General features: G+C 51.7%; 1 protein-coding gene across 1 annotated transcript; it reads left to right on the top strand.

Moving 5' to 3' along the window:
- The first annotated feature begins 10,339 nt into the window (after positions 1-10,339).
- ANGPTL4 (angiopoietin like 4) lies at positions 10,340-22,367 on the top strand. Its single transcript, XM_067557093.1, has 7 exons — positions 10,340-10,924; positions 11,382-11,492; positions 12,110-12,242; positions 18,448-18,561; positions 18,658-18,753; positions 19,083-19,358; positions 20,554-22,367. The coding sequence occupies exons 1-7, from the start codon at positions 10,433-10,435 to the stop codon at positions 20,733-20,735; spliced, it is 1,404 nt and encodes a 467-aa protein (XP_067413194.1). The 5' UTR covers positions 10,340-10,432; the 3' UTR covers positions 20,736-22,367.
- Positions 22,368-22,930: the final 563 nt, after the last annotated feature.

Raw genomic sequence — 22,930 nt, 5'->3', positions numbered from 1 at the left:
GCTGTTGCAAGGAACTTGACCCCCAGCCCTGTAGACTGAAAATCTCCAGTTCTTCACAGCAGAGGTACACTTTCTTGTCTATTTCAGACAGCTTCTTAGCCCACACTCAGCACCATAGTAGCTAAGCACTTTCCAGCATGGCATGTGGCAACATCTGTCTCATGTGGTTTCTTCTCTTGACATTGAAACAAAACATTTTCATTGACCTGAATCATTTTGTTTTTTCTGTTTTGGGGGAATTTTTTTGGTTTGCAAAAACTTTTGAGATTTTAATTTTTTTTCTCCCAAACCAGAAAGGGAAAAGTTTTTGAAACCCTGAAAACTTTTGCTGGATGGGAAAACTGTTTCTGCCCGGCTCTAGTGGTGAGGTTTAGGGTGGACCTGGGTTCCTGGGGGACTCTATTCCCCCGTAGGTCCCCACACTGATTGCCGATGTCTTTCATCTTGACCTGGAGGAGACACCCCCGCTAGAGCAAGTGGGGAGACCAGTGTCTAGGTCCGCTGATTCATTTATGGGTCTCTTGGTTGGTTTGCCAAGGGGTATGCTATGGAGACTACCAACTCATTTCATGCAGGAGGCCCTAAAGGGGACCAAATGGCAACAGCTTCCAATCACTGCTAACCTGGGCTGAATTTGAACCACTGCCTGAGAGGTGAAGGACTCAGGGTCTTGTCTACACACAAAAGTTGGATCACTTTAACACCACTGGTCTAATCAAAGCGGTACAACTGCCTAGTGTGGACTCAGTTCTACTGGTATAAAGGTGCTTAGAGTAATATCACTATGCAGGAGAATAAACTACCTCAATATAAGGTACCTTTGCTCCAGTAGAACTGTGTCCACACTAGGGTTTGCACCAGTATTGGTAAAAAAAAATCCCACCCCTTACTGAAATAGCTATACTGGCAGAAACTTGTGGGTAGCGCCAACCTCGCACTCCATCAGCCCCTGCTTTGATCCCTCTTGGGGCTGGCCTTGAAGGGGGTTTGGAACCTGCTTAGGCCTTGTCTACACTGACCTGGCGATTCGGCGGCAGTCGACGGGAGTTACACAAGTCACGCAGGGTAGCTCGCGTAACTCCCATTGACTGCTGTGCTTCCCTTCTGCGCGGTGTCTTCACTGCACTGCGCCAACGGGAACCGCGTTCCCACTGATGCAGCGCTACGCCGTTTGAGGGGTGGATTAACAGTGTCGACTTCTGGATCGACTGAGCGGGTCTTCACTGACTTTGCCGCCATCAGTATAGACATACCCCTAGAAATCCGATTAGGAGCAGTTTTAAGAAATCTGTGCTTGATGCTGAGAGAGCTTCACTACATCAGGAATATTTGTTCTGAGGGAAGAGCTGAATTTTTCTTCCAAACCTAAAATGTCCTAGTCCCCCGTTTATTTTAATCTTCTCTGTTATGTGTGCCTGCTGTTGCTAACAATACAGCAGCACTGTGATTAGCTTTCCTGTAAATCAGCAAGTTTCCCATCTTACTCAGTGACGTGAGCAACCAGTCACCAGGCTCAGCAGCGGCAGGAATTCATTCAAGTTCAGATCGTGCTGAACTTTTTACATAATAGCGGCCAGCGTCAATGTGGGAAGGAATCGCATGGAGAAGAGATGAGAACAAAGAGTAACCACAGACCACTCCTTCTGGCTCTCCCTTGTGCACAGCCGGATCCCAGCTCTTCAGACCTACTGCAAAATAGCCGGGTGCAACAAGAAGGTGCCTACACTGTTTAAAATGGGCTGGCTGTCCCTGGCTGTTACGTCTCTTCTAGCAGCACTCACACAGCGTAGCCTATCAGAGGGGCAGCCCGGCCCTGCAGAACTCATCTGAAAAGATAATGTTGAAAGAAGTAAAATATGAATCTCTGGGCCAGAAAACAAGGGCTCAACTTTGAGAGAGGGAAGAGAAATGTTCCATTCTGGCCAGGTCCTGCGACAGAGATAATACAGACCCTGATGGGCCAACAGGGGAATTTCAGGGAAACTCCGGCAAAGCAATACAGGGCAGAAAAACCAGCCTGCATGGAGACGTTCCAGGGGGTCGTGTCAGCAGGTCCACACACACAGGGCGAAAGGCAGAACTCGGCCCATCCCTGGCCTGCACTACAGCCCTCAGACTGATTTCTCTTGTGACTTTTCGCAGTTTAATAATTATGGGCTGATCGTTCCCTTAGCTCCGCCAGTGGACCAGCCCCTTCATGCTCTGATCTGCCCCCCTCCTCTCACAAGGAGGGGGTGAGCCACCACATGCTGCACAGGGGGCTCGGTGTGGGGTCCTTTGTGCATCCCACCAGCTTTTGGGGCAGGACCAGCCAGCTTCATCCAGAGAGGTGTGCGGGTCTGGGAATGGGGATGTGCCCCTCAGTACTGGAGAGCTCTGGGAGGTGTGGGGCAGCAAGGCTCCACAGTGCCCCCTGGTGCTGGCCCCGGTATGGTGCAGCTCTAAGTGATCCCAGTATAACATAATCAAGTTACTAATACTCTTAGAATATCCTTCATCCTCTGGGTGAGAAGAGACCCACCGGGGAACGATTTACGGATGGCCCCCACCCAGACACATCACTCAGGCACCTTTGCTGCTGGGCTCTCCTGTCCCTGTTTTGAGACTGTCGCTGTCAGGGCTGGGGGTGAGCAATGGGGGCGTTGCTCCGTATAGTGTAACTGCTGCTTACACATTCTGCATGGTGAGTACCGACACATTGACTGTGTGCTTCTGTTGCATCTTCCAGCCAGGGATCTCAGAGCATTCACAGATATCAGCTGCTGAAGCTGCAGAGGAAGTGAAGGCAAATCTACTCATTTCTAACAGCAGAGTGAATTTAGAGGCAGACCACAACTGCCAGTGCTAGAATTTGGCCAGGACTTTGGGGCTAATGCTGAAAAGCACCGGGGGCTCTTTAATGACCTCCAGTGGTCAGGACCTCTGTTTTATAGCCCCTCTGAATGGCAGCACCCCCAGCGGCACACTGGGGGAATTATTCAGGACAGACTTGAAAGAAGACTCCGGGCTACATTCCTTCCAACAGCATCTAAGTGCTTCTTGGGGAGCTCCTTTCCAAGTAGTGAGATCTTGGAGGATCACAGCTCAGGTGGGAGTAAGACAGTTGGAGTCCTGCAAATTCATCTGTGATTGTTTGTTCCTCACCCAAAACTAATCACAGTGACTCTGCTAGTGATGGTGAAAGAATGGATAAGAAACCAACCCTGGACTGGACAGCCAGGTGAAAGCATACAGGAGACAACACTTTGTAAGCAAAGACCCATAGCCAAGCAAAATTATGAGCTATGTTTACCCAAAGATCAGAGTTAGAAATGTCATTGCTACCCAGATCTTGGGCAGAGCCAATATAAGCACAGGTCAGCATCTGGTAGAAGTTTCAAGGGAGCCCAGAGATTTATACACATTTCTCTACAAAAGGGCAGAAGTGGACTCTGAGAAACCTATGATCCTAGAACACACTGAAAAATAGAACAAGTTCTGACAGTCCATTGTAAGTCTTGCTAAATGTATCTGACTTTACAGAGACCAGAGATCCACAAATCTCAGCACTAAGTAACTCAGAGCCTTGGGGGATTTTCCATTTTTGTTTGTTAAATATTAATATTTCTCTTGGCAAATCAGAAATTTTTCAATAGTAAAATACCCAAAAAGTAAAATGAAGAACTTTTGTGTATTCTAAACAGTGTTTTGTATCTTCCATTACATCTCCTTTATTTCAGTTCAAGCACTAAAAATACAGAAAGAAACTGGAGGGGAAAAGTTAGTGAGAATAAATACATGGACCAAATTCATCCATGGGAGAACTCCAGTGAGGTCAGTGGAGTTACACCAAGGATTCATTTGCCTTGAAGTCTTTAACCTACAAATATGATACTTTAAAGAGAGTTTCTGTTTGCCCTAGTGAGTGACCCACAAGTGTCCTGTGATTCCTATTTTAGCAAACTCTTGAGAGGTTGTTGAGACTCTGGCTTAAATGCATTTGAACCTCAACCTCCACTGTTTGATAACACACCTAAAAGGAGCACATTTTTTCATGCCTGGTGCCCTTCCTCAAGAACACTGGAAAACTGGGGAAAGGATAAAAATGAGGAACAAATTTCCACATTTTTTGTGGGGAAAAGAAATTGCAGGGAATTCCTCCAGAGTGTCTTGCTGGTAACTGGGCCTTTTGCATCAGACTCACTGCCCAGCGGAAGAACCAACAGAAATCTTCAGGAGGTGTGACAAGGGGGCTCATTCCTCCCCCTCCCCATCTCAGCCAACTGCCCCTCTCCCCCAGAGGAAAACAGGGCCCATTGCAGTGAAGAGCAGGGGCTGGGATGGGCTTTTACCCCCCTGTGCTCCCCTTCTTATTCCCAGGCCCAGTCTCCCCACTTGATTCCTCTCCACCCCGTTCCCACACACCCGGCTCTGGGGCATTTGTTTCTTGTTCTTTTCCCACCTCCTCCCCTTGACCCCTGCCCACACCGCCTCTCTCCTCCAGCTTTTCCAGGGATCTGGAGAGAAAGGGTTATTCCCCTCCCTCAGCTCCCAGCCGCCCCGGGGCTCTGAGGGCTGGTCTACATTAGAGCCCTTCCCCTGTTCACACACACACACTTGGGTAGGGTGCAGTCCGCCCACACGACCGACCCGACAGCATCGACCGGGGCAAGTCGTGCCCATGAGTGTGTCAGTGACTGTGACTCCCCCAGTCTCCTGGGGCAGGGTGACACCCCGGGATGTAGAACAAGCCCTGTGGGGGACAGGAGGCTCCTGTTCTTCACGGGGAAAGCTGGGGAGGAAAAAGTCTAGTGCAGACAAGACCAGAGCGACTCGAGGTGCCTCTCCCCTCCCCTCACGGCAGAGTGGCCCCCAAGAACTCAACTGAGCCCAGGGGAGCTGAGGATTTCAAGGCAGCCACCCCACAGACAAGACCCAAGTGCCAGGCACTGGAGAGAGAAGGAAGCAGCCACTCTTCGGGGAGACGTCTCCGCCGGGAAATCCAGCAGTCCCAGAGTTTAAACAACATAGTGTATATTTAAAAAAATCTTCACAAATCCCTGTTGATCCCTGGGCTCTGTGCCCAGCACCTGCTCCTCCTCCATGCGGAGAGGGGGCAGGTGCCGGAGCAGGGACCCAGATAGGAACAGGCTCCAGGGCCTGGGGCTGGGACCTGGCCACACCCTGCAGAGGAAAGCAGCCATGGAGGGGGAGGTAGAGAAGGCTGGTGCGGCGGGGGGGTGGGAGGGAAGGTGGAACAGACAGAGCCAGGAGAGAAGGATCAAGGAAGGGCACAGGAGGGGAGAAGGCCTGGGAGATGAGGCTGAACACAGACCAAGGGAGGCCGAGAGCAGCAGCTTCCCGCCTTTTCCAGCCCATGACCCCTTGTTACCACAGAAAACCTGTGGGTTACGCCTCTCCATTTAGCCATGGGGGGTTGTGACCCCCAGGATGGGAGCCCTGAGCTGGAGGACAAGGGAAAGGGCCAGAGAGCTGCAGGAGACTAAAGAAAACGGTGAAGGGCCGGGAGTAGAAATGGGGCTGGCGCCTGGCAGTCTGTCCACTCCCCTCATCAGCTTGGACACTAGAACCATCCTGTGATGCCACTCAGCCTGCGACCTCAGCTACCAGGGATGCTTTTCTCAGCGTTGCCTCAAATCGTTGGCCTGTCACTGGCTGAAGGTTGTGTGAATGGACGGACTTTGGCATTTATTGATCAAGAGCCGGCCAAAGGCATTAACCATCTGATAGAAAATAGGGATTGGGCCAGCACAAGAGATGTGGGAGATTATTGCCAAGCAAAGCATTAGCGATTGTGCAACGTGCAGCCTTTTATAAAACCCAAATAATTGACATCCTGCTCTCATTTATATAACACTAACTGTGTACATCGTGTCCCGGCACCACTTCCCCCATTGCACAATCTGATTTTCACAAACACCCTGTGAGCCCGAGATGGAGGGAAGACAGTGGGGAACTCTTCCCTTTGGGGGTCCCACCTCTGCCCTGATTTCTAATGGCAGAAGATAACCTACAGCAGAAACACTCTGGTCCAGGCCTGCACGTTCATTGGGGGAAAACAATGGCTTTCAGCTAAACTCAGCACCAGCAGCTTCCCCACCAACAGTAATTTCTCATCACCCACAATTTCTGTTCTCACCAAAGATCACCTGCACCTGGATGTGCCAGACTGATACAGAACCTGTGGGAACAATGCAGAACCACCCTAACCCATCAAGAATGGAACAGAACCACCCAACCCCCCACACACACACACACATATACACCCAAAAACAGGACTGCACCACCAAGACCCATAAAGAACGGGACAGAACCATCCAATCACCCCAAGAATGGGACAGAACCACCAAAACCCAGCAAGAATGAGGCAGACCCACCCGAATCCTTAAGAATAGGGAAGAAGTGCTGAATAAATATTGCTGTTGATGTGTTTATATCATGGATGATGAAGTACTTTTTAATCCATTAGTAACTAAAAAAACCAAGAGTTCTGTAGCACTTTAAAGATTAACTAATTTAATTTCAGTAGTAACTAAGTATGTTAAACAACATCTACTTGAGAGAGAAACCTTTTAAAATCAGCAGGCCTGGATAACAATCCTTAAAGAACTGGCTAAGGAGACCTCTGGCCCGCTTGTGTTCATGTTTAATAAACCCGGGAATATCCAGGGAAATTCCAGTAGACTGAAGAGTGCAGATGTTGTGCCAATATTCAGAGAGAGCAAGTGGAATGACCTGGGTAGCTATAAGCTGTTAGCCTGACCTCAATCCCAGGCCAAATAATAGAAAGGCTGATATAGGATTCAACTAATAAAGAATTAGAGGCTAGGAATACAATGCCAGCCACATGGAAAACAGGTTTGGTCAAACAAACCTGATTTCATTATTTGATAAAATTACAAGCATTCGACTAGAAGGTGCTAATGGCTGCCATCAATCACAGGCCTGGTTTAAGCTGATAGTTATGCTAACCACCCTTCCTTCAGGCTAAGTGGAAGGAACAATTAGTCCCCTTTTACGTGGTGATAGTTGACACAATAAAAGCCACTGCCCAAGGCACTGGGCCACATGGCAATGAATGAGCAAGAATTAACCCAGCAAGAATAAGAAGGGTTTCCTGGGGCTGACTGCAAAATGCAGAAATAGGGGAGGTACTGGTTGCAGCTCTGAATCTAAGCAAGAGAAACAGAACATGGGTGTGGCGGCTGGCCCTGGAGGAAGCAGAGAGTGAGAAAGTTTCTTTTGGGCATGGGGAACTCACTGGAGAGGCAGATCCTGACCAAGGAAACTGTTGTTGTTTATTCCTACTGTGTGGACATCCTTTGTAAAGAAACAGGAACTCACCAAAGAAATGCCAGACTCATCAATTTCTCCTCCTAACAGAAATAGCCAAGCAATGCCCTGAATACTGGCTAACTCAGCAGTTTTCAAACTTTGGGCTGAGGCCCCCTTTGAGTTACCATTTTTGGTTGTACTTCCCAACCAGACAAAAATAGACACAATATCTGCTCCACCCCCCTCAAATTTTCAGGGTGGGGGAAGGCACATGTGCTTTTCTCGGGGGGTGGAACCAGCGCTGGGCACAGAGGCTGCCAGGAGCAGAAATCGGTATGGCCACGGTAGATGTTGAGACTGACCCACGGGCTGGATGGCCCGCTGAGGTGAGTCAGGGGATGCAGGTGGTGCTCCCTCCCCGAGCCCCGCTATGAGGGGCTGGTCCAAGCCACCTGGCCTCGTCACCCAAATGTTCCTCCACACCTCCCGCGGGGGACGCGCCCCAGAGTTTGAAAACCAATGAGCTAACTGAACACAAGTTTGATTGATGAAGATAATTGCCTAGATGCAATAGACTTAGGTAAGGCATTTCGTTTAGTACTGCACAGTATTTTAATTAAAAACCTAGCCCTATACAATATCAATAGCACCTACATTAAATGGATTAAGAACTGACAGATCTCAAAAAAGTAGTTGTCACTGGGGAATCATCGAATGGAGGCATTTCTAGTGGGGTTCTGCCAGGATCAGGACTGGACTTGAGGCTATATAAAGTGATCTGGATCACTTGGTAAACTGGGGCTCATTCAGACAAAATGTGTTTTAATACAGCCAAATGCAGAGTTATGCAGTTAGGATCAAGGCATGCCAGCCACACGTACAGAATGGGTTACTGTCTCCAGGAAAGCAGTGACTCTAGGGCTATGTCCACTCTACCCCTTTAGTTGGTATAATGTATGTTGCTCTGGGGTGTGAAAAAACACACCCGAGAGACATAAGTTACACTGACATAGGAGCCAGTGTGGAAGCTCTCCTGCCGACATAGCTACCACCGCTCTTTGGGAGGTGGATTAATTACGTCTATGGGAGAGTTTTCTCCTGCCGGCATAGAGTGGCTGTGCTAGAGATCTGATAGCCACACAGCTGCGTCGGTACAGTGGAGCTGCTGTAAGCTCTCTAGTGTAGACATAGCCTAAAGGATTTAGGGGTTGCAGTAGACAAGCAATTCAATATGAGTTCCAAGTATGAGGTTGTGGCAAAAAGAGATAATGTGATCTTAGATGTATAAATGGGGGAGTAGAGAGTAGGTGCAGGGAGATGATTTTATTTTGTGTACAGCGTTGGTGAGGCAATACTGCAATACTGTATTCAGTTCTGGGGTCCAGGTTTTAAAAAGGATGTTGAAAAGTTGGAGAAGACGCAGAAAGGAGACACAAAAACTATCTGAGGACTGGAGAAAATGCCTGTCAGTGAGAGACTTAAAGAACTCAATCTGTTTAGTTTATGCAAAAGGAGATTGGGAAATGACTTGATTACAGTATATAAGTACCTTCTTTGGCAGAAAACACCAGGTAGTATGGGTTCCTTAATCTAGCAGAGAAAGGCAGAATAAGAAGAAGTGGCTGAAAGCTGAACCCAGACAAATTCACATTAGAAATTAGGCACAAATGTTTAGCAGTGAGGGTGGAACAAACTACCAAGAGAAGGAGTGGATTTGCCATCTCTTGAGGTCTTCAAATGTAGACTGGATGCCTTTCTGGAAGATGTTTTAGCCAAACACAAGTTATCAGGCACCATCCAGGGATAACTGGGTGATGTGAAATGCCCTCTGGTAAACAGGAGGTCAGACTAGATGGTCTCTTCTGGCCTTACATTCTGTCTATGAACCACCCAGACCACCCGGGAGCAGGGAAAACCCACTGGCACCCCCAAGAATGAGACAGAACTACCTACACCCACTGGTACCAAGGCAGAGTGCGGGCACCCAGACTCACTAACACAGACCTGGCCAGGCAGTGCCAGGTGCTGCCCTGACTGCCGGGCAGCATGGTGCCAATCAATGGAGTCACATGCCCCCATCAGCACTGCCCCCCTCAAGCCCACCCCAGCCGGTCCCTGGGCCAAAAGGGGAGAACATTCAGCTGGAATCTAGCAGGGAAAGGAGCCTGAGAAGGGCACAAGCCTAATCCCTGGACAGAGCAGCCTGAGTCCTCAGGAGCCCTGTTCTCTCAGGGTAGATCCACGCCTGTGCAGACGGGGCTTTGCTTCACAGGGGTGGGATGATATTGTCAGTGGCACCCCCGTGTGCTGGCATAGGCTGTTGGAGGAGCCCGGGTTCCTCACCAGACCGCAGGGGCTTGCTGGCGGTTTGCTCGAAAGGGGATGGGACTCAGCCAGGACAGGGGGTGTTTTTATTCCAGTAAATTTAGTGCAGGCAAAGGCCTAGCTCCCTGCGTTGTGTCTGGGCGGGCTGGCTCAGGGCCTGGGGTATTTTCTTCTGGAGAGGAAACCTCTCACACAGCAGCTCCCCTGTGTGAAGCATGGTCCTTATTCACTCAGTAGGCTGTGAACAGAACCGTAAATCCTGTCTATGACGGAAACCACTTCAAGCCGGGGGTGCTACCTCACCCCAACACCAGCATCCCTGTATTCAGGCTTAAGGAGCAGTGCTTGGGCTGGGGGGGGGGCAGGTGCCTGCTGGTTTCAGGTCCCCAGCAGAGAACCTGGTTGTTCCAGGACAGGCCCCTTCGGCCGGCTTTGGAGGGAGCTCTGCCGCCCAGCTCCCAGCCCCGCACCGGGCAGGGGCCGGGCCCTCCCGACCCTTTTCCAGCCGAAGACACAAAGCAGGGCCCAGGCCAACGAGCTGCGCAGCTTCTTCAGCCTGGCGCTCCCCGCCTGGAGCTGGCCCGGGCTCAGAGTCAGCCCCACGCGCTGTGGCTGTGGCTGTGGCTGTGGCTGTGCCGGGCTGGGCTGGGCTGGGCTGGGCAGGGCAGGGAGGGGAAACCCGAGACGCTCCCCCCAGCTCATTATGCAGAGCCGAGCGGCGGCGAGGTGAGCGCGGCGGGGCAGCTATAAAAGGGGCGCGGCCGCCGCTCGCAGCTGCACCCGAGCTGCGCTCTGCGTCTGCACCGGCCCGGCTGCGCTGCGCGCCTTGAGGATGCGGCTAGCGGGGGCAGCGCTGCTGCTGCTCCTGCTCTGGGTGGCGGGGCTGGGCCCCCGGGCCGGCGGCTTCCCGGCCAGCAAGGAGCGGAAGGTGCAGTTCGCCTCCTGGGACGAGGTGAACGTGATCGCCCACGGGCTGCTGCAGCTGGGCCACGGGCTGAAGGAGCACGTGGACAAGACCAAGGGGCAGCTGCGGGAGCTGGGCAGCCGCCTGCGCGCCCACAACGGCTCGGTGGGGCAGCTGCTGCGCCAGGCCCGGGAGGCGCAGGAGGAGGGCGGGCAGCTGCGGGCCGCCGTGCGGGAGCTGCAGGGCCGGGACCGGCAGCTCTTCAACCTCTCCGAGGCGCTGCGGGAGAAGCTGCAGCAGATGGCCGGGGACAAGGCGGAGATCCGGGGCCGGCTGGAGCAGCTGGAGGGCAGGATCCGGCAGGTGCTGCCCGGGCGGCCCTCGGAGAACCAGAGCGGCAGCGAGCTGGGCGCGCTGCAGGTGAGTGGCGCCGGGCCGCCGCGCGCTCCGCTTCCCCCGGGCTCCCCGGGCTCGTGCGTCGGGTCCTGCAAAGCCACCGCCAGCCCCGGGGCGCGGAGCGGGTTCCTGGGGGCTGCAGCGGGCTGGGTTGGTCCCTGCCCCGGCGCGGCTGGCTGGCTGGCTGTCTCCTGCGGGACGGCGGGCCCTTTCTCTGCGGGCTGCCCGCCCCGCCCCGGCTGGGACTGGGAAGACACCCCGGGGCCGGCCGCCCGCCGTGTCAACCGGGGGTTTCCTGCGCTCCGTGCGCCGGACGCGCCGCCAAAGGCAGGGATCCCAGAGGCCGCCAAAACGACGGTGGCCTGGGAAATGCCCAGCCTTGGTCTTTGTCTGGAGCTGGGCAAAGGGGGGGCAGAGCTCAGTTTGTCTGGCCTGGGGCAACAGTGGGTTTGCCGAGCTCATCCTTGTCTTCACTTTTTAGTCCCTAATGGAGGCTCAAAACACCAGGATTGAGGAGCTGTTGCAGAAGATTAAACAGCAGCAGTACAAGCTGGACAAGCAGAATCTGCAGATTAAAAGCCTGCAAAGCAAAGTAAGTTCCTCAAGGGCTTTTCCTTAGCAGTGGAAATCAGCAGGGCACTAGGGAAGGGAGACTGACACCAGTGCATGCTCCCTGCATATGCTGGGAGCTTCTGAGAGCCTAAATCTAATTTAATAATTCGCAACCCAGCCCACTGGCTGTGATGGGAAGGTAGGAAGGACTCAGAGTGCCTCTGTGTCATCTGACTTCAAAGGGCTTTGAAAGTGCCTGCAGTGTTGGCACAAAATATTGTCTGACCCAAAGGGTCAAAGGTCAGAAGTTGGACCCTTTTATCCAATCAATCCCCCTCACGCCTTGAAACTGGGGGTCAGGGGGGTTCAGATAAATGGGACCTAGATCTGAGGTGTTCTGCTCTGCCACCGCTGCCTGCACAATAAACACCTGGCTGACAAGGTTGTACAGAACCAAGCCCACTCCTGGTTCCGACCAGAAGTCTGTTCTATAAGCTGTACGGCTGAGTTTAACTACTGCGAGGGGCTGATCCTGCCGCAGGGAATAGGAGTGTCACCGCTGACCACGCTAGGAGCAGCTGGCAGAGATCTCCCAGTAAAGATCAGCGTTTAAAGGCTGCTAAGTGAGTTGCTAACTCGACCATGTTTTCGGCACAGGTCAATCTGTTGATTCCTCTGCATCTAAAGGACAACAAAACTCAGAGTCTAAAACGGAGGATAAACCTGAAGAAAATCATCAGACACACCAACCAAAGCCAAAATGCCAGTGTGGAACCTGCGCAGCCGCGGAGTGAGTATCTGCAAAGTCTGTCCCAACCCTGTCAGCAGAGTCATCCTGCCAGCAGTTGCAGCTACAGTCCAGAAACAAAAGGTTCAATTGTCCTAATCCAGGATGTGAAATTAGCTTTCCCAGAAGTTGACTGGCACTGGAAGGCTCTGCTGGGTGGGCAGGGTCTGGCCTTCAGGAGCTAGCTTTAGTCTGGCAGGAATGCAAGGGTTTAACGGGGTGTTTCAGCCCAATATGGAGAACACCAGTGGGAGGTAGATGAATTCTGCTTGAAGGTATTTAGCTAAAAGGCGTAAAGTGGATGGCTGATGCTGGCAGGCCTGGGTGTTAGCACTTGGTCATTGTCTTTGTGCAGAGCAGAAGAGTCTTGTTCTTCAACTGCTTTTCAACCCCCCCAGTAAGAGATTCTTCCCATATCATGTATCCCTCGACTATGTGCAAAGGACAGCAAATAGACCCACAGCTTCCCATCTATCTAGGTACATATTAGGCCTGCATTGCCGTGCGCCTGCACACCTCACAATCCAACACCCCATGAACAAGGAAGCACTGTGGCTGTCTCCACTGCACAGAGGTGGAGTGAGGTGCAGGGAGTTGGAGGCTTTCTTAGGAAGTCTGTGGCCAAGCAGGGATTTGAACCCAGGTCTCCAGAGTGCCGGGCTGGTGCCTGTACTGCTGGACAATCCCCCCCCTGTGCAATTTCATTGGGCCTGTGACCTCCGGGCCCCTCAAAGAGCCTGGCCTTGCTCCCACCGAAGAGGATGCACCCATTGAGTTGAGTGGAAGCAGGGCAGGTCCCAAGTGAGCGCCTAGTTGTCCGTGCACTGTTGGCCACTCCCCAGACAGGAGCTCTTGCAGCTGCTGCTGTTTACTTTGCATACGGAGCTGTGGTGACTATGGCAATGACTAGGCTCTGCAGTTGGCTGTGTGTAAAGTGTCTGATTCAAATGGAAACTGTCTAGAAGGCAAGTGGGTTTCCCCTCTGCCACAAGCACCGGATGCTCTCCGTGCGGAAAGGCTACGGAGGGGGGCTGGTTAGCTAGCAGGTGGGAAGACAGAAAACGCTGTTACCTGGCTGTTGCTGCCCCTGCAAGAACAAAACAAAGGGCCGGGGCTGGGCAGAGAACAAAGACCATAAGAGACCAATGCAGATAGGGAGAGACAGAAATACAGCACTCCACACCCGGGGGCTTTCAGCTGAATTGAGTTAGCCATCAGTCACATTGGGCTCTTGGAGCCAGATGTCTCTATACTAGGACAGCGGGGAGCAAACTAGAGAACTGCATTGCTCAAACCTTTCCCGAGTCTCCCTCCTGCCTTACCTTACATGGCTGGCACTAAGCCAGCTTCTCTCCTCACCCAATCTCTATGCTGGGACATGCTGACAGTTACACATGGTGGCAAGGACTGGTCAACAGGGCCAAGCGTGACCAAACCTCGGGTCTCTTGCGCTGGGGAGCAGGCCATGCCTCTTCTGTGGATGGCAGTGGTGGTTCCCCTAGCAGGTCAGGAGAAGGTTCCCCTTTTCCCTCTTCATTTGCATGATCGCTTTTGTTGGAAGCTGCAATTCCGTTTCCTCCCTGCTTAGCAAAGAGAATGAGCCTTCTAGTAGTGCTGACCCACCGAAGGGCTGGCATTCAGTAGCCCCCGTGGCCTCCTTGGGCTGCTTGCTCCCTGCATTCATAGCAGCCAGTCACTCGGAAGGCTCATGCTCAGAGCTGCTCCCTGCCTACCGTGAGCCAGCCCCACCATGCTGCTGCGTTGGGGTCATGTCGGCAGTGAGCCCCGTAAGCCACTTCTTCAGAATGGCCCTTTTATTTACATCCAGCGAACACAAGTTTACAGGCCAAGGGTGGCGCTCGGCCAACTGTGCGAAAGTTGAAGGCTTGAACCAACCTCAAGAGCAGGAGGTTTAATCAGTTGCAGAAGGAAGATCGTGTCTTTCGGCACTGCGCACACACTCTTCCTGGCAGCTCACCAAGTAGGCAAAAGTTAAACCCGAGTCTCCCTCCCGACAGTGCTGGGATTCCAAAATAATTTGGTTGGGGAGGGCAGGGTGGGGAAAGCAAAGCAAACTGCTCCTCGTGGGAGGGAAAGGAGCGCTTGAACGAACTGAGCCTAGAATGCAATCCTGTTTTCAAGGAACAGTATTTACTCTCCGTTTGATAGTGGTGACCTTCGCATCACACTTGAAGATATTGTTCCATAAACACAGGGCAGTCCACGAAGTAATTCTGCTGGGCCTTTTTATTTTAACGTTCCTCTGAGTTTTTTTTTTTTTTTTTTATATAAACTCATCGCTCTTCATTTTTAATAGCCTGTGGCCTCGTGCTCTTCCACTGGTGATTTAAAGCTGCACAACTAACAACATTAAAAAACTCAAGTCAGAACTACCCTTAGTATTTTTTCTAAAGCAAAATGAGCAGAGGTTATGGAGCCAGCTGCACCTCACTTAGTTGGGATGTTGCAGCTACAGTAGGGGAAACAAAGCGGTGGATGAGCAGAGCAGTGTGTCTGGCAAAGCTCAGCGAGAAAGTAATCTTTCAACAGGAGCTGCTCGGAGCTTCTTGGTCCCAGCAAATTGCAGTCTCTTTTTGGGGTAGCGTGGTGTGATCTGCCTGACTGATGGATTGGCAAGAGATCCAGGCATCATCCCTGCAGGTTCTTAGGACAGATTAGAGGAGGAATCAGTGAGTAGTCCTGAGGAAATGCAGCATGCAATCTCTTCCGGCCTCTGGGTCTACATCCCAGACTGGGAGGCAAGCCCAAACTGCTGTAAATTTCTGCTGGCTCACCTGAGTCTGGCCCTGTGTGAGAGACATCCACCACCCGGCTGGTCAGGAGCTTTAGGATGACTGTTGCCATATTATAGAACAACGTGACAGTCAGTCAGTGCCTGCGCGGCCCCATCTGACGTACCAAAGTAATGGAGAACTGTAAGAATCCCAGCCCCTTGTCAATCCTCTCCCCAGACCCTGTTTGGTTGGCCCAGCAGAGTGAGTTGGGGCAAGATTTGGGATGAGGGTAGGTGAGCGAGTTACGGCTGTTTTGTAACCTGGTTATGGTCTTAGGTCTGGAATGACTTGGTGGGATTCGGTCTGGCCCCTAAAGCACCGATGGCATAGCCAAACGGCTGACGCGAGAGGCCAGTGCGTGAATGGAGGCCTGTGTTAACTCCAGGCTCTGTGCAGGCTGGAGTCACTGGAGTGCGGAGAGGTTACCCTGCTGCCTGTGCTGTATCTCCTTGGTGAAGGAGTGGTTTCAGCTGTCAATCCATCGCCTCATCCCTGCTCAGTGCATCTGGTTTCATGGGGCTCTGGGGGAGGGAGGGGGAGAGCCAACTAGGTAAAAGTTCAGACCTTTGCAAGGAAATAGCTATTCTGACAAGTCTGGGTGCAGCCCACGCTGGTTGGGGGAGGGGGGAATGTGGCTGATCAGCAAGGCAGCACAGGGATTGGCTGGAAGGAAATTGGGTGAAAGTTAACAGCCCTTTCTAACCCTCCCTCCCCCTACAGAGTGTTTGCTGCTTTGTCTTGGGAAGAAACCCCTCCCCCAACGAGTTCCCAGGCTGGGCTCACCTTTCCCCTACTTCAGACTCGGCTGCTGAGCTCAGAGCAGGGAGTGCGGGCAATGCCCTGAACTCGGGCGAGGAGGCAGCCAAGAGCCCTTGTCCTGGCACCCAGGGTATTTAAAACCTGCACAGGGGTTTCCATCACTTGCTTTGTATTAAAACAACTCTCAGGTGTGATGCCCCCTCTCCTCCCCCTTGCTGGGGCGCTCAATGGAAATCAGGAAAGGTTCCTTTGTCTGCTGGCCTGGGAGGCCACGGCTGGCACAGTGAGCTGCTCACTGCTCTTCCCATGGGGTCTGCTGCCCAGACACCCAGGTGAGAGGCCTTCGCAATCCCCTGCATAGCGTCCAGCTTGAGTTCTGGGAGCACGAGTCCAGCACGGCTCGGTGACAGCTCTGCGCCGTCAGCCAGCGTGGGCAGTGCTGAGCCAATGGACCCTCTGCGGGGCAGGAGAAATTCCCAGAAACCTTGCTCCTGTGGGGCAGCCAGAGTGGCTATGAACCTTCCCACCAGCACCCTCAAGGGACTGGAATAGAGGGGAGACCCCCACTTCCCTCCCAGCCCCCACCATTGGGGGGAGAGAGAGCACCACTTCCCTCCCAGCAGGGGGAGAGCCCCCTCCTGCTTGCCTCCCTTCCTCAGCAGCTGTGGCTGGGCCTGTACTAAATGGGGGTGTGGGGCTGAAATGAAGATTTGCAGAGAGCACACCCCCTTCCAGCCCCTCCGTTTCCAGAGGTCTCTGCGCCGACCCTGAGAGATCGCTAAAAATTAATGACATTCCAGAGTGGCTGCAGACGAGTGGAGCCAGTTCAGAGCCCAAACCCGCACCACCAACTAGAGCCAACTCGCTGGGCCCTCCGTGTGGGGCTAGCTTCCCGCAGCAACACGATCTCCTGTGTGAGATGCTGCACGTCCCCTGCCAGAGCTCTGGGCTTCGCAGGAGAGGCTGCTCAGCTGCTCTGCATGATGCAAGCCGTACTGTACATTGCTTTACAGTAAAACGCCTCCAGCGCTGGGAACAAGGGACTCCTGGAGGCTGCGTCTTCCTTGCGCTCTCCAGTGGAGGAACAAGGCATAGGAAGTGGGGGAAAGTTCATGTTTACATTCAAGTCCTCTTGAACTCCTGCTGGTGTCAGCTGCACAAGAATCCAAACTTGAGTTAGCCAAACCCGAAGGCGGGGCTGCTTTGATTTACAGACCTATATTTTTTGGCCCTGCTGCTCAAGGGAACAAAGACAATATGTTTCAAAGCTGAATGCAAAGGGCACCGTCCCAGCTTCCCCCCCCCAGCCAGTTACATTAGGAACAGACCTCGCTTTGTCTGGGCAGATGCAGGGAAGGGGGCTCTTGCCACCTGTTCCAGGCAGACAAAGAGCGGTTTGAGTTTGCTGCTGTTCCTCGATGCTCTGCGAAGCCGGGTAAAGTCCCCGTGCATCCTGACACTTTCCTGTCCTTTCAACTCCGGTTTTATAACAGCCGGCTTCTGAGGCCTGCTGATTATTCCCAATGGACTTTTACCAGTTCTGTTGAAATGGTGCTTTGCTGGCAGTTACAGTAAAGCTGAGGCCAAAGTCCTAGCATCTTGGAGAGGAGGAGCAGAACTGATCTTCGCTTTACAATTAACTCCCGCATGAGGCTATGCAGGGAATGGTTAGAGCCTCTGGCCAGCGGTGGTAGGGGCAGCAATGGGTCAGTGACTTCCCACAGGCTGTGGCAGGACAGCCTCTCCCTGTATGAGCTACTCTTGACCTGCAGTTGTGAGTCCCACAGGGTTGTGCCTGGTCCCTCACTTCCCCCCATTCACTGCATATGGCAGCATTGATCTTATGAGGGGTGCTGGGCAAAAGAGTCACCATATGCTGATGGCACTCCGCTCTGCACCTGCTCTAGTGTCGGTCAGCAAGCAGTCCACCGGGCTGCTTGGCAGCACGTCTGTTAGTCAATGCTGGGGACAGCTGGCTCAGACTATGACTGAAGTCCAACTGGAGAGCGAGATGGAACTTGCCAGTGGTTTGTGCATTAGTGGTAGTCAGGGAGACTCAGGACAATATTCTGCAGCTACTGCCCTCTGCAAGGTTGGGGAAGAAAGGGCATTACCCCTTCCTACCAGCATCTGCCTTCATCATGTGCTGACTGAGCTTCCCCTGAAATAGTGTCTGGAAGCCACACAGTGCTGCTGCCTGTTTGCCCCTGGTCTGTGGTAGGAGTCGGTTGAGGCTGCCCAGTTCATCTGACCCTTCTCATCAGTTTCTCCTGGGTTATGCTCTTTGCCCAGTTCTCTGGTTCGATAGTGGCTCTCTATTTTCCTGGGCCCTTTGAATCCAGAATTAACTTCTGTTTCATTTTGTACAGATGCCCAAGGGCCTAATGATAGGTGCCCTGGAAAATTTTAGAGCTTTATTTTTATTTGCTTATATTGCCATAATGCCTAGAAGCCATAGTCACGGACCAGGATCCCATGTGCTAGGTGCTGTACAAACAATGCTGCTAAGCCCTAGCTTGAGCATTAATACTGATGATTAAGCTGGGCGCATTTGTAGAAATGAGTAGCTGCTAGGATTGTGGTGGGAACAAACCTGTTTAGAGAGCAGCAAACTGAGATAGCTTCTTCTAAATTCCCTATATGTTTTTTTGCAGAGCTCCCGTTGGACTGCCAGCAGCTCTTCCTGGCAGGGGAGAGAAGCAGTGGTGTGTTTCAGATCCAGCCCTTGGGATCCCAGCCTTTCAAAGTCTACTGTGACATGACTGCTGGTAAGTGAGGGGCACACCACATGCCATTCTGAGTTTTATAGACTGGTCCTGCAAACAACAGAACTGCAATAAGTGAATAATCTCTTCTACCTGCAGAAGGTGGCTGGACGGTGATCCAGAGGCGTGTGGATGGCTCCGTGGACTTCGACCAGCTTTGGGAAGCCTACAAGGATGGCTTTGGAAACCTTAGTGGTAGGCAGATGATGGAAGGCTTTTATTCTTTTATTCTAACTTGCCCAACTCTGCAAGCAAATTCCTTCCCCACACTGACCCCTTCCCAGAGACTGACCAGAGCTCCCCACCCAGCATAACACATGGCTGGACTGGTGGGAACAGTTGGCCTGAGAAGGGATTGAGGAAGTTCATCAGACAAGGGTGCATGTCCCCTTGGACCTCCCTAGGCACTTTGTGCACACCAGGGAGCACGAGGAGTCCGGAGTGCTCCTGCCTGCTAACATCTCCTTTGATTTGCATAGCACTTGTGTGTGATGCCAACGAATGCAAAATTCCTTGTGTTTCAGGTGACTTCTGGTTGGGTCTGGAGAAAATATACCACATTGTCCAAGAGGAAAGGTACAATCTTTCGATTGAGTTGCAAGACTGGGAAGGAAACTCGCAGCTTATTCAGTTCCTCTTTAGCCTGGGTGGAGAGAACACAGCCTACATGCTCAGTCTCCTAGGACCTGTGTTAGGAGAGCTGGAAAATGCCCTTGGGGACTTCAGACAACTGCCTTTCTCCACTCGAGATCAGGACAATGATCTCAAAGCTGACACTAACTGTGCCAAGCACCTGTCAGGTCAGTACTGGCAAAGGCAAAGTGCTATCTATGTTCCTCACCATGAGTCTGTTTTTTCTCAGCAGTGGGATGTGGGTGGCAGTGGTCTTCCATCTGCCCCAAGCTGCTTGAAAGCCAGCTCTCCTTTCCCACCTTGTCTCTGTGCTGTGCAAACAGAAGGTGGCTTCAGGCAGCTTGGGGCAGATGGCACTAGTGAAAAATGACTATTTGGGTGTTTTGACTCTGATCTTGTCCCCTGCTTCAGCTTCTTCCTTCTCCCTGGGATGGGGCTGTGAGATCCACAGGGGGAACTGGGCAAGAGATTCCAATCAAACCTGAAACTAAGTGGGCGTCTCGTGGTTCCAGGTTCTGTTACAAAGTCATACCTTGGTCCAGTTTTGCCAGCTGGTTCCCCGTGACTCACATTGTCCAAGCAATGTGAGGCCGGTTCATGGCTTCAACGTGGAACCCAGAGGAATTCACCTAAGTCTGAAAGTTTGGCTTGTTTGAACTGTAAATTGAAACAACCCATGTGAACCAAAAAGGTGGCATTTCCCACAATGCTAGCTAGTCTACTCCTTTCTCTTCGGACCACCCGTGGCTCTCTTGCTGCTGCAGCAGTTCAGGTTTTGCACTCCCTGGTGGCCAGAGACTGCTCACAGGGGGTGTTTGCTGTGGTGGGAATGGAATGGTTTTGTGACCAGAGCACTGGACTGGGACATCTAGTGTTAATTCTGAGCCCGCACACGTGCCCCCATCCATCCTGGGTGACACTGAGCAAGTTGATGCAATTCTACCTTTATTCCCTACCTGTGAAATGGGACTAGTAACACGTCACATAGCATAAATGGGTCTGCCCTACCACCTAGAGGGCTCAGTATGACAGTGACGGGGTTATAGAAGTACTTGGATTAACTTGGTCTCTTGGAGGGCCGTGCAGGCCTAACTGCCTGCATGGCTTGACTTCCTTCAGATCTGGAAGCTATGCTGGAGTTCTCTGGAGCACTGGACCCTCTGAAACCCCTGTTACGTACACACTTCAGGTCTTAACTTTCCCAAGTTGTGAGGGTGGTGGTGAGCAGACTGTACTTGGAAGGAGCAAGGGAGGATGCAGCAATAGCTCTGAATCTGGGGTGATTTTCTTATCCCATTACGGCACTTTTTAGTTATGAAAATTCCCATTGGCTGAAATCTGCCTCTGCTTCCTTCCTTCTAGGAGGCTGGTGGTTCAGTACCTGTGGCCATGCCAACCTCAACGGAAAGTACTTCCGTTCCATCCCCCGCCAGAGGCATGAGCGGAAACAGGGCATCTTCTGGAAGACCTGGAAAGGGAGGTACTACCCCCTGAAATCTACCACCCTGAAAATCCGACCCGCAGAACTGGAAGCAGAATCCTAAACTAGCTGCCACTTGAAAGACTTGATGACCTTTGTTCCCTCAGAGAGGAGCACGGATTTGCAGCTCTGTCACTTGGTGTTTACAGAAACCAGAAATGCAACCTCACAGTGAGAGGTCAGAGAGGAACCTTTCCTCACATTAGCAGCTCTTTAGCTGGCGGAGTCTAGCAAGGAGCAATGCAGCAACTGCCTCTTCCTATAGGGATAACCACTTAGTATTCCTGAGCTCCGGTGAGCAGGCGCTCCCAGAACAGGGGAGTAGCCCTGTCCAGGGAGAAGGGTCACTGGAGCATGGCAGTGGAGGGACCAGTCAGACCATCTCTGCTGCCATGAGTCAGTGAATACAAAGCTTTTTTCCTGAGTTGTGGTTAATCAGGTAACTTTGCTGTTAAAGCCAGTGTGTTTTCAAGGGGCTCGCTTGGTCCCAGCACTGAAGCCAGGGGTAGTGAAGCAAGTGAGGATGCTCTTCTATCATGGGTAGAGCAGCTGCAGGCTGGGCCCATGTGCCACCTTATTCCTCTCCTCTCACTGGGATTCCCACCTTGTCAGGCTCTTCTTCTAGGAGAGCTCCCTACTGGGAAGTGCTGCTGCCAAAACCCGGTTCCTTTCCCTCCAGAACAGCTGACTAGAGACTCCTGCCCCACCTCCAGAGGTGGCAAGTCAGTTACACAGCAGCAGTAGAGGAGGCGGGCAGCAAATGTAACAGACGCCTGACTCCTTGATTTTCATGACTCTTGCCCAGCTGTCCCTCTCTCCTCCATTACTTAAACACTGATTTGACTGTTTCCTGCAAGGAGAAGGTTGTGGAGGCCCATCCTGTTTCCATCACCCTCAAAGGTTACATGCAAGTTCTCCTTCCAGGCCTTCCCACGGGGTGGTTTGGGAAGAACAGTTTCCTCCCCTGGAAGAATTACTGGGTGAAATCTATCGCCTGTGTTATGAGGAGGTCAGACTAGATCATAGGGGTTTCATTTTGGCTCTGTGAATCCTGAGCTTCAGAGAGAGCGTACCAAGACTGCTCTGAGTTAGCTAGAACAGTTGTCTCTTGGGTGTGGGACCAACCCTGCCTCTCTGCACTGGATCCCCAGACTGTGCTGTGCTTCTCCTACATCACTTTATCCTGAAGGTTTAGTTTCTCCTTGAAAGACCCCAAAATTCCAGTCTAGAGACGACCCTGTCCTCTGGCTGTGACCTGAAATTAAAACAAGGTGAGGTACAATAGAGTTCCCCCAAGATGGTGGGAGTAGAGCCAATAACACATGGTGTCTGCCCCTAAACACTGCACAGATTATTCTGGTATCTTCGAGATTGAATTTAGATTTCCCAGAGCATCTTAGAAGAGAGGTGCAGGTGTGGAGGAACTTATCTGATCTTTGAGGGAGACCATGGGTAAAGTGGTGATCACTGAAAAGCTGTTACAGGCCAGGTTTCCCTCTTGGATGTTCCCAAGTATCCTGCCCTATTTAAGTCATATTGACTGACTTGCTAGAGCTCTTAGCTGCTGAATACTGTAAATAGTCATTTGTAGAATGCGGGATCTTTTTAATGAATTTACTGTTTAACTTGTTTCTGTATTTAAATGCAATGTTAATAACCCTGTGGTGTAATTTATAAATGTTGGCTTTGAAAAAGATCATTGGTAGTTTGTGTATTTTCAGCTCTAACTTTTTTGTACTAAAATCTGACTTTCTGCAGATGTTGTCTTAATAAAAAAACAAAACAAAACCCAAAACCTATATATTATCTAGTGAATGGTCCAAGTCCTGTCATGTGTCTGCGCTAATGAAGTAGTGTGGAGGGGGGCAGCTGGTGTGCTGCTATGTAAGGGACTGGCCTCTTGGTTCTAACTGATAGTTCTGGCATCCATATGTTAAAAGATGTCAGGCAAAACTGGGGAGGGCTCAGAGAAGAGTTACAAGAATGACCTGAGGTCTGGGAAATTGGCCTTATGATAAAACTAAAGAAGCTCAACCTGTTACCTTATTGGAGAGAACATTAAGTGCCAATTTAATCAGCCGATAAGTACCTATGCAGGGAGGAGATCTCTCCTATAGGAGGGCTGTTTCTTCTAGCAGAGAAAGGAAAAATATCAAAAGGGCAGAATCTAAAGCTAAACAAACTTGAACACAGCTTGCAATGGAACACTTTCCCAAGGGCTGCGTTGGATTCTCTGTCACTTGGTGTCTGAGACATCCA

Source organism: Emydura macquarii, unplaced genomic scaffold (assembly GCF_026122565.2).
Source record: "Emydura macquarii macquarii isolate MOO-44397 ecotype Brisbane River unplaced genomic scaffold, CSIRO-AGI_Emac_v2 contig_306, whole genome shotgun sequence".
In the NCBI taxonomy this organism is placed as follows: Eukaryota; Metazoa; Chordata; order Testudines; family Chelidae; genus Emydura; species Emydura macquarii.
This window is presented reverse-complemented; position numbering and strand designations above follow the sequence as displayed.

Coding starts and splice junctions, on each gene's coding strand:
- ANGPTL4 (XM_067557093.1), top strand. CDS start 10,433: ATGCGGCTAGCGGGGGCAGCGCTGCTGCTGCTCCTGCTCTGGGTGGCG. Junction 11,493..12,109: donor TTAAAAGCCTGCAAAGCAAA/GTAAGTTCCTCA, acceptor TTTTCGGCACAG/GTCAATCTGTTGATTCCTCT. Junction 18,562..18,657: donor CTACTGTGACATGACTGCTG/GTAAGTGAGGGG, acceptor TTCTACCTGCAG/AAGGTGGCTGGACGGTGATC.